Below are 20,240 nucleotides of genomic sequence, written 5' to 3'. Positions count from 1 at the left end.
ACATGGAGAAGCCTAACCTTGTCAGCGTAACCTCGTTGGATTTCACTCTCAAGTGGGAGAAATGAGCACCTGCACACTGTCCCTGCGACCACTGCACAAGAGGAGGAGAGAGGGAAAGCAGAGGAGCTGCTCAAGGGAAGAGAAACGAGAACGGTGCAGAAGAGAACCCATTTAGCCGTCTCAAGGTCCGTGGAACATGGCCGCAGCACTTCATTTTGTCTGCCGCTGAATCGCGTGTTTTGCTCGGGTCATCGGATAATGTGGGTCAGGCATGAAATTGCGTCGGATAAGCGAGGTATTTAAAGCATTGTTTCTACAGGGACTATGTGAGACTAGACTAGCCTGTCGCACAACCCGGGGACATACAACCGGGGTTCCGCTATAGCAGTGTCTAAAATTAGGTAGCCTAGAGCATGCACAATCATACCACGCTTTGTTTGCAGGCATTTTACCAAGTTTTTGTGAGTTTGAGCTATAGAAGGGAGGGGCACAACTCTAAAACAAAGATGTCGGCTTCTACGATCTTGCTACATTCAAGTTCTCCGAGGCCTTTGTTGCAGCGGGTGACATGTTATTGACGAGGTTGACCTGTTCGATGACAGCTATGTTCCACATGGTGCTCCTTCCACCTTTCTGCTGCATAAAACCCCAAGTGTCGATGTGTGAACAGCAGGAAGTTGGGTTGCCGTCAATGCCCTTAGGGATAGGGAACAATAAAGGTCTGTTCCTTCCCTGTTGCTTAGGAGGACTACAGATTCCGAGTCTTTCAAGGCGAATTCCAGACCAATGGATCCAGTGTAGGTTTGGATAATCTCCAAACCACTTGGAAGGTGCATTTGCGAGTCTCTGGACTGCCATAAATGCTCCAAATGGTGACATTACCGGCATAGATGGCATGGCAGAGACCTGATACAGAATGAGGCAAAATTCGCAAACACTGAATCAAAATTATAAGGAATAAGACTGAGATGGATACATAATGAGCAGGAACACCTTCTCTAACAGAACATACAGTATAACCTTGTTACAACAGACTATGATATAGGTCCCACGAATTCAGTCTGCAGTAAAAGAAGTATGAACAATCTCAATACTGTTACTACAGACAGAATCATGGATGAAGTCTGTTATAACAATAGTTCGCATTTTGCAACTGTTAAAAACAAAACAAAAACAGCGAAAATGTGCCTGTCATTTTTTTAAGATTCAGTTACAACTAAAAGATGTTGGCATTTAAGACCAACAAAGATTTAAACTGACTTGCGTTTTCCAGCAGTTCCATTCCCGTGACACTATGAAGCACAACACGAAATCACATGTGCGAGTCTTGTTACATTTGCTATGTTCCTGTTGTATGGCACCCTCTACGTAATTTCATTCACTCATACAATTGTATTACTGCTCATTCACTTCTTCAACTGTGGGGATCCTTTAGATCCCCTTTTTCTCTTCACGCAAGCGTGGCCTTCAAACGAGCGCGCTTTTTCGCGCCGCATGTGACATTTCGCAGGCTGACAAGCCGGCGGGCACCAACCGCCCGCCGCCGCTGTTGCTCCACCTCACCCAGGAACTTGCCTCCTTTCCTCCACACCTTTATAAGCGCGGCGCACGCACTGCGCTGGCTCTCTTGCTCTTGGATAGGGGAGATAGGGGAGTGAGGAGACCAGAGCCAGAGAACCGGGACGCTGCTCGCCCCAACGTTGACTCACCTCCTACCCCCCGTGCCGTTCGGTCGGGGCCTGCTTTTGGCCCTGCTCGGACGTGCAAGGTAGGCCTATTCCTACCTTGCAAGCGGCCCACGTGCAACCTCGGCCATAGCCGCTCATTCGGGTGGGGTCTTGAGACGCGCAACGGTACAGTGTAGTTCTTAGCCCCGTCTTTGCGTTCAGTATGCGCTGTACCATTCGGCCAATAAATCTCCTGGTTCGTCCCGGCCCTTTGGAGCCTGTCGTCACCTCTGTCGGCGAGTCGAACCCGTCGCGGCGTCTCCCTCGTGGACGCCGCAAAACTCTCTGGGGCATTTTTGATGGGTCATTTCGTGGGCGTGGCGAAACCCCCCGTCTCCCACATCGGCCCGCTTAGGCACAACCAGCCCACAAAACATACACTTGTGTTTTCGTGTCTCCATATGAATACAGTTGAACCCGACTATATCGAATCCGTTTATATCGAATTATGCTTTATATCGAACTATTTCTGGACACAGTACATTTACAATGAGAATATATAGCAAAAAATACACTTATATCAAACAGGAATACCAGCGACAACCCATATATCAAATGCCAAATGCCGCAGAAGTGCCCACCCCCTCCAAGTTGGCTTTCCCTCGGGGCAGAGGAGACATTCCGCCGGCACACCCCTCAAAGTGGTTCAGCCCAGCTGCTCATGGCCCAGCTGCTCTCCCTATTGTGCCTGCACCATCGCGCTGCGTGGGCGAGCCGTCCCTATACACTGCCCTCCCCCCCCCCCCCACCTGCAAATAATTATCCCCGCCCGCCTGCCATGCATTTTTTTTTTTTGCTTGTTGTGTTTGCGCTTTGCGGGCTTTTTTGCATGTGTGGCTGTGGTGGTTAGCGCTAGTATCACTAAATAAAGGCTTATTTAGTGGTTCTAGCTAACATGAAGTGGCCAAATTTGCCTTTCGCCGGGAAGCTGGCAATCGTAAATCGAACTTGGTGAGAAGTCGCACATCCCCGCCAGGCACGAGATTCCCAAGAACACTTCGTTGAAGTAAGTTCTAGGCAGATGTTACCAAAAAAAAACACCCTAAATTGCTTCAAATCTGCCAGCCTGTGCGTGCCAGTGATGAATGACAATCACAAGTGCAACGAAGCCACTGCCGGTGTTGTCCAAGTGAGCGAGCTGTCGGAATTTCCGGACACCGTTGCCAGATCAAGGGTCGGCGAGTTTATGAGTGTGGATGATGGTGTCACAACCATGGGAAAGCTTGGAAGACTACATTGTTGACATCGTACCGAACACAAGTGAAAGCAAGTGCAACGAGGAAAGCAGCGACGATCCTTTGCCCACAACCTCCGAAGTGATTGGTACACTCGCACTAGTCCGGCACTTCTTTGTAAATGTGAAAGATCGCGGCCTCAGCTGCTCCGACCCTTTAGACCAGGGGTTCTCAAGCATGTTGGTCCCAGGGAACCCTGCTAAGTTCCGTTAAGTGCCAAGGAACCCCCCCCCCCCCCCCCCCCCCACTCCCGCCAGTTTTCATTCCGTTCATGCTACATTAACGTGCAATAAATTAAAAAGCAAGTAAGGGTATCGTTTTTCTTCCCGTCGACTTTATGCAAATGCGTACGCTAGCGACACCTATCTCCAAACAGGAGAAATGCGCATGGGGATAATATAAGGCCGAGATTCAAGTGAAATAGTTTAACCACGTGGCCCGTTTTTGGAGTTTGGAGTCTGGCTGGCTACAAGCTGCTGGCGAGATTTATTGCGCAGCTCGCGCGTTTCTGTTATGCGCCGAGATGTGCTTACTGACACTCGGGCGTGAGTAATGGAGGTTCCTTAGATCGATCGCACCTCAAGTTTACCATATAAGACTTTGCGACTGCGGAACCAGGGAAGATTTATCAGTGGCTCGCGGAACCCCGAGGAGGGGCCTGCGGAACCCCTAGGTTCCGCGGAACCCACTTTGAGAAACCATGCTTTAGACAATGTGGAGAAGTGGGTAATGTCTTGGGAAGCAATGTTGTTCAAGCAGAAGATACAGGACTATTTCGTGCGCAAGTAAGGCAGTTTCATCAATTAAGTGTTTTTATATATGCTATGTGCTCTTATGACGTCCAATTCCTTAGCCTGCTTACAGTGAACTGATCGGTGTTTTTGTGCGAGTCCGATGTAACCGGGTCCGACTATAAACAAAGTGCAAGTAACGGTCTCGTTGCTACGCTTGGAGATCTAGCCCTCTATGCAGTATGGGGGGCTTACATTTCTGGTTGAAACTATGCAACTTTCACATATAAACATCTGGTCTGTTGCACTAACATTGTTAAATCTTAAGTCCTACCACCTGACCATGGGCACCGGCTGGGGGGTGCACAAGGGGCACCCCAGCACAACTGCCCCGCCCCCTCATACACCTGACGGCCAGGACATCACACTTGTGCATACTGCAAGCGTATGACTGCACGCACTAAACAGTAATTTTTGGCAAGCACAAAGTTTCACTTCCAGTAATCCATTGTATATATATGAAATGAAAGATGTCCACTTGAAGAGTCCACTGTAGAGGTGCAAAAAGAGACTTTTTAAGTTTTTAATCTAGTCTGTTATATCCAAATGTATGTTGTAACAAAATCTGCAGTAAAAGAAGTTTAACCAATGGCACAGATAATACAAAACCACACATCAGAAATCGGTATGTGGTATCCAAATATCTGTTGTAAGCAGATCTGCTGAAACGAGGTTACACTGTATTCAGGCTGAAGTCAAAGGAAGGATGAAAGGAGTCCAACCGAAGACAAAGGTCACTAAGACGACACGCATCATCAGAGGGATTAGTAGACAGCACCTATCTGGAATATCGATACAATGAAAGAAATGGCGTAAAGCCGTGTGCAGATCCACGACGATGTTAAAGAGTGCAATTCAATCAGAACCTTAAAACGAAAAGTTTCTTTGAAACCCTTACAGGGGCAATGCAGTACGCTATGCAAGCAGGCTCGACAGTGACAAACCGACAATGTTCCCTTATTGCAGCCTTGCCATAGGTCACAATGGCATGTACACATAATATGCCAACATAGATACTGTTAACAATTCTTCCCTAGTTTTGCTGCCTTACCCTACCAAATATATATCAGCCCACGAAGCCGTGTTTTCCGACGTCGCAGACCACAAAAAATTCACAGCACGAAAGCATTTAGAAATGCCGTAGCTAACTGAATACAGTTACGCTCTATTGTTGGGCACATTTCACTTGCTTGAAACAATCCATGGAGCAAGTTATGTTTCTCCCAAAATTCAATACAAAAGACCTCCTGACCAGCAACCTTTCTTTACGCGGCTGCTTATACCACAACACAAGTAGCCCACAAAAGGGCCACTAACAACCAAACAACATCAAACATTTCCTTATTTTCGTGCCCACTACCTCAACACGTTTCGAACCCTTCCTTCCAAGAGATGGCCCCAAGGTGTTCCCAAGTAACATACTGCACGCATGCTACGCTTCGAGCATGCAGGGAATGTCTGAACATACGAAGGGTAGGCCGAGTCAAGAGAGTACCGACAGCAGGTGCAGAATCCCAAAAAATGACATAACTAGCTTCAGTAGTTTGTGAAGATGCCTTGCAGCAGGTTCTGAAGCCAGCTGCGGCTGAAAACATACCGAAAATCAGTTTTAATTGGACTGGACGCAAGCTACTTCAAATTGCCACCACTCGCGAAATTGCTATCCACACGAAGAAAGGCTTTCTGCGCCCTCGGAACCGGCCAGTTCTGGGCGACATCATGTAGCCACTTTCCAGAAGCAGAAACACTCTCCTGCACTGCTGTTGTCGGTATTTTCATTTTGCCAGGCGGGGTCGTCCGCTTTAGTACAGTGGCAGAAAATTAACACTAGGTTTTCAAAGACCAATGGAAGACCAACAGATGCAAGCTTAAATGTGTCCCAATTAAACATCAGTAAATAACCCCCAATTACATTATTTGCAAATCACCTTTTATATTTCCCGTGGCACTGGTTCCAAGGCAATATCAGACAGGCCGATGGCCCGATACCATAGCAGATGATGAAGAAAATGCGTTTGACATCACAGATGTTTGATCGATGTCACAGCTAGCAGATTTGCAGCCACAACAGTGCGATGCCACACTTTCTGGCATATCTCAGAATGATTCCGATTCTGATTGTAGGGTTTAACGCGCCGACGCAACGCAGGCGATGAGGCACGCCGTAGTGGAGGGCTCCGGATTAATTTCGACCACCTGGGGATCTTTAACGTGCGCCGAAATCTCGTACACACGGGCGTTTTTGCTTTTCGCCTCCATCAGAAAAGCGGCCGCCGCGGCCGGGAATCGAACCCGCGACCTCATATCTCAGAATGCCTATTGGTACTGCCGGCGACAGTAGTTGAAAGAACTGCATTGTAATCATTTCTATGATGGCTGCCAAATGCTTTTTGCTCGATTTTCATAATTAGTGGGTGGTATTGTTAACAGCAAAAAGACCATGAACACAAATCTGCTGTCCGTAGTACTTTTTTTTAAAGCAAACCGCAGGTTCGACGCCTCAACTGACTGGCTGTAGAAATGACCTTTCCCAGACATAAGCTTCAAGACATGTGGCCCCAGCACAGGTACGCAGATGAAATTGCAGCAACAGGTCTGCAATTATGGAGGTTGGCGCTTCTATATCCCGAAGTGCATACATAGTAGTAGATCACACACAGGCACGCTGCAGTCAGCCAGGGAGACGGCAGTCAGTTGCAAACGTTTTATTGTCATCCGTGACGAGCTAGTGTCTGCTACGTCCACCACGAGGCCATGCGCTCTGCAGAGAATAAATAGCAGGTCTCCCTTTCGAGCCCTCCCGCCGCCCCTTCCTCGTGGCGAGCAGTCCTCCTCCCCCCACACAACAGACGCACCCCCACTCAGTGTTCCTGCAGCCTGTCCAGCACACGCACCACTTTCCGCCGCGAGGAGGAGGGCGGCCCCTGCCGGTCGTCCTGCGGGGGCGGCGGGGCAGCCGCGGGGGGACACCAGTGCAGCCGCTCGGCCAACGTGCTCAGCAGCAGCTCCTGGGCAAACAGGCTCCGGTCGGCCCGCTCAAGCTCCAGGGCCTGCTGCTCAGGCTCGGACAGGCTCGGCTCCACACACCTGCGCACCAGCAGGGAGGAGGCTCTCGCTGAGCTACAGTCGATGCATTGGTTGTGGCCAAAGGGCGAGATATATTTCTCCACATCACTGACGGCGTAATGCAATGTTTAGAAAAAGGAGTGGCACACTACGGGGGGGGGGTGAAGAAATGCAGTCGCAAAACATATTGCTGTACAAGAAGGCGCATCTACCGAGCTAATTACTCTCAGATAGCTGCTAGGAAGCCCCCCTTCTCGTATGTGGCAGGAACGGTTCTGTCAGCTTATCCTTTGCCTGGGCACAGCGGAAACTGACCTTGGCAGGCAAGCCTTTTATCGCATTTTGCATTTATCGTGACCGCGCTCGTGACTAAGATAGGATGACGCGGGTTCAAGAATAAACACAAAAACATTATTTAAGCTTTTGACCTTGAAGAATTGTAGAGGGAAAACTGCAATGACAGCTGCTCACAACACATACATGACGATGCTGCGCCAGCAGCAAAGCACATTCGCGCAATTTCAACTGGATACAACAATTTCAACTGGACACAGATTGGATATAGCTCCGGCTTGGCTCTGGCTTTACACGGGCCTGCGCCTCATGGAAAGATGGCTAGCCACATCGTTATTACCAGAAAACAATGGCGTCCATCTATGAGTTTTTGCTTATGGGTGGTGGTGTGGGCGCGCGGCACACATTTTCGGTGAAACTAAGTGCCCTGAATGCATAAAAGGTTACAGACAGCTGGCGTTATGCTTATTTTATTGTAAAATAAATGTTCAAACCCAGCCCCAATGAGCGCGAATTTCGTTGAAGCAAAAGCAAGCCAGACAAATGGTTCATTGTGGCGAGGAGTTCGTTGCATTGATTGCTATGGCAAGCTGACGGGGAATTGGAAATATTTTTTTGAAGCGGAGTTTGTTGTAGTGGGGTTCAACTGTATTCTGGTACCAAGTGTGGTCAAAATGGGAAGGTGGAGAAATTCAGCGAGCACCTTAACTTGTGCTTACAATAGCAGGTGCATCACATCATTTAAAACAGTTTAAGCAGCTGGAATTTTAGCGAAGCACACCAAGAACAAAAGTACGCCCAGTTCCACTCAGTGTGAAATTTGCTGAACAGCGAAGCTGTGGGTTGTCTTTAAGAAGATTCCGTTTAGCTTTGACTGCTTTCATGTGTGTAATGTCAGTCATCTTAGCGGCTAATTGTAATAATTTGTTTCTGGAAAATTCCAGTAAAACCCCAGTTACAGCGATTTTCTATAACCACTGGCAGCCATGTATTGGCAGCATACAGTAATCCTGTAACTTTTACAGCTTCACTGTGAACTAGTTTAACTAGTATCACAAGTAAAGGAAACCCGGCAAAATGGCAGAGTTGTCTGAATGGCTAATTGTCATAATTTGCGTTGGGATACGTGAAGTAACACAGGAGGTGCAGCTGTTTTCTGTAACCATGCTCCCTCTGTAGGTGGCAATGTGGAAAAGCCAGTTCACAAAGACCAAGCTTACACCAATTTGCATGCAGACAAAATACAAGTTTGTTTTATTCGAAAGATTTCCTGTTGTATAGTGCCCACAGTGCTTATCCAGCAGCTAACTATGCTGTGTTCACTGAGAAATGAATATTTTTGTTACTATTTTGATTCTCCCGCCAAATCATGTGTTTCCGTAACGTCTGCCATGAAGTCGCAAGGGCGAGTATTGAAATGAACTTCCAGTGCGTCATTAGGCTCTGCAGCCTTGCTTACCGTCAGTCCTCCCAGATGGCACTGCCATAATGGGCCGCAGACCGTTGTCTACCGTTGCTTTGCGTTTGACCACATTTGCACCTGGCTTGTTTTTGTTACGGTAGAAAGTAATTGTGTCGTGAAACATGGGGTATGTGCTCGACAAACAGGGTCAGGTAAGAACATCGCTTACGCCAATCGGCCAGTGTTGTGTAAGAAAACTCCAAAGCAGCGAACTGCTGTGCAGCTAAAACAAGCATAGTGCGCCTAGTACCAACAGCTGTGCGCATCGGTACTTCTATGTTTACGTGTATTTTCATAACTTCCGTTGTTAACCTTGCCATCCTTACAGCTGTAAAATGAATATTCATTACATTTAAGCGCAAACAGCTTGTTCGGCAACCTCATAGGCCCTGGCTAATTTGTGTTTGCTTTTGCCGGCCTCAGCCAATCGTGCAACTGGGCGCATATGACATTATAAATTGCGTTGCAGGAAATCGGACAGAGGGTCGCATGGCCATTCCCTTTTTTCTTCATTATATAGCTTATTTGAGTAAAGTGTGAGTTAAAAGTGGGGTCAGTATGATTCTAACGAGGCAATCCTTCGAATGAACCAGACTTGTGTTTTGTCTGTATGGCGCCTTTAAAGCCAGCTTCACCACAAAACACAAATGGATTGCTCGGAAGACCCTTTTCCAAGGACCATATGAGCAGTCTTAAATTAAAATATGAAGGCCCTAGGGCTTTTTATTATATTTTAGAAATTTTTCTATGCTGGGAACTGGTTCTTGTGGGGCGGCGAAACCTGTTCCAGAGGGAGCGCAACACGATACCAGCAGAGGCTTGTCAAGGCTACACGCTAGAACAGCTCTGCTGTCAACATACGGTCTTTTTCTTTGTCTGCTCATAGCAGTTATGAGCAGCTTCCCGATGGCTCTGCCCACCACTTCGGGAGCTGCTCAATCGTATTTCACTTGCACCATGGAGCAGCTTAGAGCTGCCCAAAACTGCTCTCGCTGCTCAGGAGGAGCAGCTAGCAGACGACAGAAAAGCGAGCAGACGACAGAAAGGCGAGCAGACGACACATGCAAAAGGACACTCGGGGTCTCGTTGCTGTTCTCGCTCATTCTGGCGTCAGTTGATCGTCTTCTCAGTGCAAGAATGGTGGGATTGTCTGGTGTTCCTTCACAGTTCGCAATTACAAACGAAGTAGATACAGCGGTGTGTCCACGGACTTCAACGAAGACGGGGCATCGGCGTTTAAAGGGGTCCTGAAATACCTTCCGCCGATGCATGGATGTACATGTAACCAAATAAAGCAATGTATTAGCAATCTCCTCCCGCAAGAATTTTGTTAAAGCGATGAGTATTAGCTGAGAAATCGTAAATAAAAAACAGCGCAATATCGTCGCGCCGCGTTTCCTCCTCCTTTCAACTTACTCTCCGCTGTTGACGCCGCGCGAGCCTTCCCTCCCATGATGCTGCGCTCCTCAGCGGTGACGTACTTCTGCTATTGCGCTGCGAAGACTGCCGTCTGCTACGGGCAAGCTTTGTTGACACCATGAATCCCGCACTCCGCTCAAGGCTGGAAAAGCGAACGAAAAATCTGCGGCGGCCTGGCCTTGCCCTTTTGCGGTGTACATTGCTTCAGTTGCTAACGGCGGTGAACTCGCAGCCGCACGGGCAGGATCGTGCGCTCGTTCTCTTTGATGCAGCGCGCACTGTTTATCCAAAAAGCGCCGTATCAGATGTGGCCCCGCTGGTGCCGGGTCTTATTTTGCGGCAGTGGTAATTCCTGCCAGCGGCATGTCAGGGTTCGTACAGGTTTTCAAGAAAAAAATTCAAGGACTTTTCAAGGACTTTTCAAAAAATAGAAGAACACTACGGTAGTCAATCACGTTAAAATTTATTGAACAGAACAAAGAAAAGTGACTTCACACAACTTATTGCACGTTAAACTCGATTCGACTACATTGCACAGTTTCAATCGACTAGATGAAGTTCTTAAGCTCAAGGCAGGTCTTTAGATTTGTTTTCTATTTGCTTCTTAATGCTGCTGAGTTCTTCAGCCTTGGCTCTTGGGGTCTTTCTCAGGCTGTTTGATTTCACCACGTTCTTGATGTCAGCGGTTGCTTCAGCCTTTTCTGCATATTCATCTGCAGATGCCGTTAAATCGGCAACAACTGCCTCAAGCTTCTTTTTCTTCATCTGCAGGCCTTCAACTTCTTCCATAATTCTCTGCCTTTTTGTCTGCTGTGAGTTTTCCTGGCACTGTTTCTTTTGCGATTCCAAGTGTGCACTGTAATGCTGCCTCGCTGCGGACAGAGCTACTCTGAGTTCTTTTGAGATAGGAATGTTCAAAATCCGACCTGCCCTTTCCACTGCGTCACATATGATACGCCGTAAAACATATGACAAACCTTTCAGATTCTCTACAGAGATCTGTATGAATACCATGCTGGTGCAACTTTTCTTTTTTACGGGGACATCGAGACTCTTTAGCCCCATTGTGGCCGCTTATGGCTTCTGGCCAACCCCAAAGTAGGAAAAAAAAACACCCGCTGCGCGCTTGTTTTTTTTTTTCGCGCAGGAAGTCTGGCTGGTTTGACCAGTTTGACTTCCCGATCCCGAAGTCACGGAAAGCGGTAAGCACCGAATTTTGCCGAATCCAAGCTCCACCGCCATAAAATGGGAGTTGCACACCAAGCCCCGTGAAAACCCTAAGAATTCAAGGGTTTTCAAGGACGGCAAAGAAATTCCAGCACTTTCAAGGCCTTGAAAACGCAACTTTCAATTTCAAGGGTTTTCAAGGATTTCAAGGACCTGTGCGCACCCTGCATGTGAAAAAGACATTTTAAACCAATACAGAACCCGTGCACGAAACGCTTCAATCATGTGACCAGTTCAGCTTGGGGCGACGCGTGGTGGAGAGCGGCAACGTTGGCAAAACATGCTCCGCTGCAGCTCTGAGCTTTCTAACGCTGGAGCGAGCGCCATTTCTTCGACAATCTCAAACATCGGTTGCCTTGGCAACAAGGCACAAACCACTCTAGAAGTCAGTTACGGTTCCGTGATCCCGGTTCAGCTCGGGGCCCCACCTCGCAACATGTGGGTACTGCAGGCGTACCACTCACTCCCATTGGGAAGTGCGAGATGCGTTTGGCATTACAGGAGGCGATGGTGTGTGTGTTGTGGACGTCTTTGTTTCGCGATGAAATGCGACGTGCTTCTGCGGGTGGATAGTGCTTCCCATGGTCTGGATTATCTTTCTCGAGCGACGTACAGCTCAACCTCGCATGGGGTATGTGCAGTGTACGTGGCAAAAAGCCATCTCGGCTTGTGCGCCAGAGTTAAGTGACTTGCTGTTCGTCCCCGCAAACCGTGCGCGAGGTGAGTGCCGAATTTACGGCGGGCAGGAGGAGGCAACCCATCGTCTGTCAATCGCGGTTCAGACTTGCAACGCATGTCGTGACGTTGTGTTCGTTCGAAACGCATCTCTGGATTGTTTTGAAGTTGAATAAAATGTGTGCGTCAAACCCGGTCATTCGGCTCAGGGTGTTCTCTGCGATTGCACGAAAGTAGTGCCACGGGGCTTCAACGCTTTCTTTGTGGAACATACTCAGGTAAGAGAATATCCATGTCATGTTATGGCCGTGTTGCACTCAATACAAACGGTTAAGCGTTTGTTTACACTTGTTTCGTTTGTCGTAAAATGCCCAAGCTCTCCGGCACTCCGCTGGCAGATCAGCCGGCGAGCCGACGCTGAGCAGACGACTCATCTCTTTGCCGGAAGTGCGTGAAAAAGTCACCCAATAGCAGGATGTCCAGCTCATGACGAACATCGGGGAATCGATGATGTAGACATGTGAAGATGGCGGCGTCCAAAAACACGAAGGGAAGGGTGAGAAAAAAGCGACAAACTTTGCAACAAAAGTGTGAGCTTTCCGCTGCGCGTAAAAGAGTAATACTTGGCACAGATGACGTTGACGACCCAATCTAACGATTGCGCTAGTTCATTTAGTGTGCTCAAAACGCCTTTCAGAGCCCCTTTAACGAAGGGCACCCGGTTTTTCGCGTCTGCCAGTACGTATATACAAATGACGACAATTAGGCACCGTCATAAAATGTTTGTACGACCGCTCGCTGAAGAAAATGCGATGGGATTTTGCATTGGTTAGTATACTGTAAATTTCACTTTAAGATACGCCACCGTTTAGTCGCAGTCACTATAGGAGTCGAGTATCTCCAAAATTCTGTGAAGGAAAGTTTGACATCCACCTCAACGCAGCCGTACAGCCATAAAGGAAAGCTATACAGCTTTCTCAGAAACATCACAGTTGAAGAAAAATTCGTCCTTCACTTCAAGTTGTTGATCAATTCGCTCTCGCGCTACGAACGACTAGCCTCCTGGTTAGCTCAGTTGGTAGACTGCTCCGGTTAAGGGGGAACACGGCTCTTAGACTCGGAAAATCGGCCCAGAAATAAAGTTTTCAGTTGCCCCCTTTTCGGGTTTCGAGCACCCTTCCGCACCCACACGCGAAGTTTCATAGAATGCGTGAAATATTTGTCGAGTTACAGCAATTTAAAAATGCAATATCGCACCCACGGCTCTTTAAATTGAGGTCAATTTGCGGCCAACTTCGGCTGCCTGGTTCTCGGAAACTACACGCTTCACCACGGCTTTGTTGGTCTAGTTCGAAAGAGCGCGTTTAAAAATTTTTTTTATCACACAAAATGCAAGCCTAACTCGTCCCCAGCGCGAACAAAACAAACGCAAAAATAGGAGCGAGCGCGAGCGGCTATTAGCCGGTTTGTGCACGTGACCAAAATGGCGCCTTCTGGTTGGTTCCGAGGAACTTGCTTTGAAAAACTGACTGCTGGTGTAGCCATCTTGTTTGGAAGCCGACCACGCTAACCACGCTGAGGTGATCATGCCAGGGGGTGCTAAAAAGTTCCGCTCTCTGCACCGATATAGCAAGAAGCAAGCAAAACCCAAGAAACATGATACCGACGTGACCTTGGCGCTTCCTACGCGTTATCAGCAACCAGCCGCCGATGCTAACAGCGTCGTGGGCGACGGAGCTCCGCCGACTCAACTCGAGGACAGTGGCCCGATTTGCGCGAACCCCGGTTGCGTAAGAATGGACTCGCGACCAGTGACGACCAGTGACATTGCCCAAGCGAGTGCGCGTGAGAAAGCTATGCTTGATAGGCTCGAGTCCACGCTGGCAACTACGCGAAGGACAGCACCTTTCACGGAGCCCACTGGTGCGTCTGCAACGTCGGCCATAGACGACGCGCCTATGTACGGAACTGTGCACATGGCCGTTCTAAACACACTGTTCGACAAGACATGCAACTGTTGCAAGACATGCAACGGACGTGTAGAATTGGTGAGTGGCGAGCGTAATTATGGCCTTGCCGCGAGATTGCGGCAGAGTGGAGCTCGCCGAGGGTTGACAGAGGATTGATGTGCAACCCTTTTGAGGTGAACCTGCTAGCTGGTCATGTAATGATATCGACCAGGAACAACCAAACAGCGATGAACGAAATCTTTGCCACAATGGGGTTATCCCGCCGGGGACTACACAACCAGACCTTTCAGCGGCATCTGAAAAAGACTTTTCAGCCTGCTGCCACCCGTGCAGCCGAGGCCGCAATGACTCAGTGTACGACGACTTGTGTTTTGGACACAAGGGAAACATTGCCGTGTGCTACGATGGCACGTGGATGACGCGGGGGCATTCTTCGCACATAGGTGTCGGCACTGTGGTGGAACTGTTCACTGGCTATGTGCTGGACTATGCTGTTCTTTCAAACTTTTGTTTGGGCTGTGAAAATGGCCCCAAGCCCGGCAGTGACAACTATGACAAATGGAAGTCCAACCACCAATGCCAAAAAACCCGCCTCTTCCAAAGCAGGCCAAATGGAGGTGGAGGCTGGGAAAATACTGTTCGAAAGGTCCCTCCAGAAACGAAACATGCGGTACACCACCGTCGTGTGTGATGGTGACAGCCGTACCTACAATGCTGTTCGGGATGCAAAAGTGTACGGCTATGTCGAAGTGCAGAAGGAGGATGGCATAAACCACGTGCAGAAGCGCATGTGGACGGCGGCACGCAACTTGTTGCAAACACACAGAGGTGCAGGCAAGCGAAGCCTTGGTGGCCGGGGGAGGCTAACGGCTGACCTTGTTGACAAGCTAGCCCTGTACTATGGTCGAGCACTGAAGTCACACGTGGGTGACGTAGATGCCATGCACTGGGCAGTGATGGCTACGTACTATCACATTACACCCACTGATGGCAGCCCCAACCACATTTTCTGCCCCACAGGTGAGCAGTCTTGGTGCCGTCACAACGCCGCAACAGCTGAAGGAGAGCCGCAGCCTAAGCACAACTACAACCTGCCAAGTGATGTGGCTGAAGCACTTTTGCCTGCTTACAAGTGCCTGTCGGAGAAGAGCCTGCTGCAGAGGTGTGTGCGGGGGAAGACCCAGAACTCGAACGAGAGGTTCCACTCTGTGCTTTGGAGTCTGATCAGCAAGGACCAGCACTCGTCGCTGGTTGCTGTCGAAGCCGCTGTTGCAGAAGATGTGCTGCGCTTCAACACTGGCAACAAGCACGCGGCTACAGCAATCTTAGCAGAGATGAACATGAACGCTATGGTCGCTAATTCCAAGAGAGCCCAAGAAAAGGTCTTGCGTCGCAGCATGGGTTCTGCTAAGAAGCGGGCAGCTTCCCTTGGGCTTGCCAACATCGTGAGGAGAAGGCACCGTGACGGGTGTGGGGATCCGCTTGATCCCCTGTTCCTCTTCCCGCGAGCATGGCCTTCGAATGAGCGCACTTTCCCGCGCATGTGACGCCGCCCCGCGGGCCGACGCGCCAACGGGCGCCAACCGCTCCGTTGCCGCTCCTCCTTGCAAAGCCTCCCGCCTCCTCTCCTCAGCGCCTTATGAGCGCGGCGCCTGCGCTTTGCGCTCTCTCTTGCTCTTGCCCCACGGATAGGGGAGATGGGGAATGGAGGAGATCGGAGCCGGATAACCGGGGCGCTGCCTGTCTCCTCCCCGCCGCGCCACTCGGCCGGGGCCTGCTTTTGGCCCTGCTCGGACGTGCAGGGTAGGCCTACCCCTACCTTGCGAGCGGCCCACGTGCAACCTCGGCCATGCCCGCGCGGTAGGGCGGGACCTTAGGACGCGATTCGGTACAATGTAGTTCTTAACCATGTCTTGGCGTTTATTATGCGCTGTACTACTCGACCAATAAACCCCTGGTTCGTCCTGGCCCTTTGGAGCCTGTCGTCGCCTTTGTCGGTGAGTCGAAACCGTCGCGGCGTCTCCCTCGTGGACGCCGCGAACCTCTCTGGGGAATTTTGGATGGGTCATTTCCGGGCGTGGGGAAACACCCCAAACCCCCCTTAGGCCCACAAAGGACCATCGAGCCCACACGGGATGCACACCGACTACGTTCCAGGGGCGTTTTAGTTGCACTTGAACTTTTCGTACGTCTTCTTGAGACCGTGACACTCACAGCCCCATGTCAGGATGTGCACAGTCTGTGCTCCTGAGAGTTCGTCACACTTCCAAAGTTTCAAGCCTTTTTTTTTTTTTTTTTGGCAAAATATACAGTGAGACTGTGACCCTCACAGCCCCATGACAGGATGCACACTGTCCATGCTCCTGGGGGTTTTTTTTAGTCACACTATTAATGTTTCACGTTTGTTTTCTTCGGTAAAATATACTGTGAAACTGTGTTTCTCGCAGCCCCATATTTTCATGTTGTAGCAGTTACAAGAAGTTCAAAATCTCTTGCCCTACAAGGTAGCAATTATTCTAATTCTTTTTCATGAGGGATTTCAAGTCACTACAAGCGCAACAGGACCAAGATAAAGTGGTTAGCTTTACAATAAACTCCACAAAAAAATTTGTCTGAAATACCAAATCATGCATTACATTTCAAATGTAACATGCAGTAACTTTTGTTCAGGTTGTTGGAGAACATTTATTCTTGTTTAGTTTCACTCCCTGATCACAACTGATCATTTTGATATGCCAGATGTGTGTGTAAACTCCTTGAAAAAGTTCTGAAACGTATTTCCTTGTTTTCTCAAAACTGCAATTTTCATGGTAGTGTGATTTTGGAGGGTCGATATCTTTGGTACTACTGGTGCTATTGCCATAATTCCTTTTTTATTACAAAGATTCACTTTTGGAGAGTGCAATTAGGCTAAAGTATGTATAATTATTACTTTTAAAAAATTAGAAAACTGATGATTTATTTTTGATCCAAACAAGCGTTTTCACACGCAAAAGTTTGACTTGCTGTAACTCTGGTTCAAATTGACCTAGAACATTCATTCTTCATTTTTGCACTCTCTGATCACTCTAGATTATTTCTATATGTCAATTTTCTTTATACTTTATTTTGTTTAGGAAATAACTGTCCTCCAAACAAAGACCATAAATTTGCTGATATCTTGAAAAATGCATATTCCAGAACAAAATGGATAACATATTTAGAATCAGCATGATGAAATACATAAACCATGCAATTTATATGCAAATTGGTCCATAAAAAAAAAAAATGTTTTAATTAAGAGGGTTGTCCCCCCTTAAGCGGTCGTCCCGGGTTCGACTCCTGGACCAGGACGAATTTTTCTTCAACTGCGATGTTTCTGAGAAAGCTGTAAAGCTTTCCTTTGTGGCCGTACGGCTGCGTTAAGGTGGATGTCAAACTTTCTTCACAGAAACTTGCTCCACCTTGGGGATTTCCCCTAAATCTGGTCGATTATCTCCAAAATTGCAGGTAGGGCACTAGCTCCACGAGCCAAACAGTTCATTTCAACCCGCCAGTGCACACCTCAAAAAACTTGCTTAGCCGCAAATGGAATACGCATGAAAACAGCGCGCTGCACTGCGCTGAGGCAGCACTCACTCGTGGGTTCTCTCGGCGGCAGCGATGGTCAGCCTCTGCATCAGTGGCGTGAACTGCCTCTCAGGAAATGAATGCAATTCATCACTGAGTGCACGACGGCACGCGGCACTATGGTGTCACCTCGCAGCGCATCGCCACCGCCCAGCATGTCACACTGCCTCCCCCTCACACTTCTGTCGCCATGTGTCACCGCCGCGGAGCATCTCGTGCGGGCTCAGCATACTGCCCTCCCTCACACTTTCCTGCGCGGTTTTTTTCTATCTTCGTCCACTCGGTTACAGCGCTTACGCCGATTTCAAACCCCAGCAGTAGCCGCCAAAGTGATGTGCACTAAAACTAATGCGTGGACGCCGGCAAGGCGGGTGCGCGAAGCGGCGACCAGTGGCACCTGTGCTCCACCCGTAGTAGGCCAAGCATGCGCGTCGGCTGCTAAAGAAACAAACGTGACGTACCACCGAGTGGAACCAGTGACTGCGTGCACTCGGGAGCACAAGCGCCATCACAGGTCTACAGGTGGCCTTGCTCCGAGCTGGCGAGCTCGTAGCGTCTGCAGTGCTCCGAGGACAGGGTGAAAGCACGAGGCCTTACGGCAAGACCATTTCAGTAGTCGGTTAACTCGGCTAATACTTGCTATTTTCAAGCATAAATTCACAGCCCTCGAAAGATCATTTAGGGCCCCTGCAAGCACACATCTTTAGCAGGTGCCGTAACTTGGCAATGTGCAGCCCACCTGGAGAGCAGGAAGTGGGCCGTGGCGGGGGCGGCGTCGAGGGCACTGGCGGCGGGCGCAGTGGCGGCGGGCGCGTGGGCTGCCTGCTGCTGGGGGCAGTGCAGGGTGGCCCCAGGGCTGGCCAGGTGCGCCTGTCGCCGGGGCAGCCGCTCCAACTGCTGGCGCGCCGCCTGTGCCTGCTGCCGCTCCAGCTGCAGCTGCATCTGCAGCTGCTGAATCTGCGACGTCGTGCTGGGTGCCGCCAGGGTGGCCGTGCGCCGTACGCCCGACGACAGCTGCGACAGCAGCTCTGCACACCACCACAGGTTCCCTCTTCATCAAGCAACTTTCCCTGCACTGTTCTACTTTGACAAAATGTCCACGATGCATAAATTACTCACAAAACTGTAGGTTCGCAACATGCCAAATATGCACAAATACCGTATTTACTTGAATGTAGTGCGCCCTCAATTTGATTCTGACACACACCCGATTTTTGCAACTGGAAAGAGTAAAAACGCGGAAACTTTCTTTACAGGATAAGCCGTTTATGAATGCAGGAACTTCCATTATTACCCCACCAGGATGGCTCTTGTCACCAAGAACCATCCTGCATTGCAAAGCATGACCTTACAGACTCAAGTCAAGAAAACTAAAACAAAATTCAGCTAAAGGCTGTCACAAAGTGGCAGCCCTCTGTAGAAAGGGGCCCACAGCATGGTACTACGAAAATTCGCTGCTTTTTCTCCTTCGTGGGAGGCAATGTGCGGAAACGCGTCAGCTTGGTATGGCTCGATGGCTGGCTACCTAAAAAAAAGGGGCTCACTATCTGCTCAAGCTTCTTTTCAATTTTCATCGCACAAGAAGCCCTTGAAAAGCACCCCCCCCCCCCCCCCCCCCAGCCTTTTAGACATACCGTGACCTTCAAACCTTGCAGATAGCACACCCCCACCCACCACCCACGAGAAAAATATAATCCCACTTTTCCATTGCACTGTGGTGGCCTCTGATGGCATCACCGAGAAGCGATACGGATGGCAGAGATGCAAGTGGGCCACCACTGCAGTGGAAGGGGAGTCAGGGCTGCGTTGCTGGTGCTTATTTGCTTTACGTGAATTGTATAGCCGGCCTAAAGCTGCAAAAGAAACAACTATGCTGGATGACATACATTCTCAACGTGAAAAACATCTTTTTTTTTTTTTTTTTTTTTTTTTTTGCAGCGGTTTCGCAAGTGTCAGTACCGGAGGGTGGCTATCTGAGGATGACGAAGCGATGTTCTCACACCATTTTTTTTTTTTTCCTAGCTCTTAAAAGGGAAGGGAGGGGGACATGGGCATCTGCCAGACAGCAGTTTGAACACAGGCACTTAATGTGACCTTTATAAAAATTATTGCTTGATGCTGGTATGTAGATTTCAGCGATGTAAAAAATTATACGCGGCTGCAGATTTGCTCAATTCCTCCATTCTTTAATTCGTAACCCTACTTTAGGGGTGGAACAGGGTCCATGGGTTTGGGAGCAGTCCTGGGAGCAGGCAAAAGTGCCTTTTGTAGCAGGCTTGGAGCAGCCAGAAAGGCAGGTTTGGAGCAGGTTTGGAGTAGCCAGAATTTCCATTTGGAGGAGATGTAACACCATTTCACAGCATTATGGTGCCCCCCTAATCTCCGCACAAGCTGCTGTGCAAGTCCCCTGCCAATTACCTGATCTCTACCATTCTCAGGCGTTCTACCATGCACTAGAACCTACTCTAAACCAGGAACGCAGTTCTTGTACTGTATCTGGAGGTTTGCAAAATGAGGAGTCATCTGCCTTCGGCCCCAGCGAGTGCGTCGCATTATTACCGTTTGAAGGCCAAACATCACGCGGAGAGTCGAAAGGGGTCAGATAACAGGCCTCGCTTCGTGTCCAGCAAAGGGCAGTGTTTATGCGACCCCACGGCGGCATTTGGTAAAACAGGGTGTTTACTAGCATTTTTTCTATCGAACAGCAGTTTCAGTGCGTACAAAGCTGAACATAGCTTTTTCTTCACACGTCACAGGGATACAAG

At 49.2% G+C, this 20,240-nt stretch overlaps 1 protein-coding gene across 2 annotated transcripts in view; it reads right to left on the bottom strand.

Annotated features, from left to right (window-relative positions):
• Positions 1–6,443: 6,443 nt before the first annotated feature.
• LOC144156356 (E3 ubiquitin-protein ligase KCMF1-like) overlaps positions 6,444–20,240 on the bottom strand; it is a 48,940-nt gene continuing 35,143 nt past the window's right edge. For both annotated transcript variants that reach the window (XM_077688360.1, XM_077688359.1), the window contains exons 6-7: positions 18,215–18,503; positions 6,444–6,840 (exon numbers count right to left, since the gene is read on the bottom strand). In XM_077688360.1, coding sequence (XP_077544486.1) covers positions 6,615–6,840; positions 18,215–18,503 — 515 coding nt within the window. In that variant the 3' untranslated portion in view covers positions 6,444–6,614. The remainder of the gene's footprint in view (positions 6,841–18,214; positions 18,504–20,240) is intronic.

This window comes from Haemaphysalis longicornis, unplaced genomic scaffold (genome assembly GCF_048455015.1).
Source record: "Haemaphysalis longicornis isolate Haplotype H1 unplaced genomic scaffold, Haemaphysalis longicornis Haplotype H1 scaffold_1, whole genome shotgun sequence".
Lineage (NCBI taxonomy): Eukaryota > Metazoa > Arthropoda > Arachnida > Ixodida > Ixodidae > Haemaphysalis > Haemaphysalis longicornis.
The sequence above is the reverse complement of the archived record's forward strand: the minus strand, read 5'-3'. Positions and strand labels throughout refer to the sequence as shown.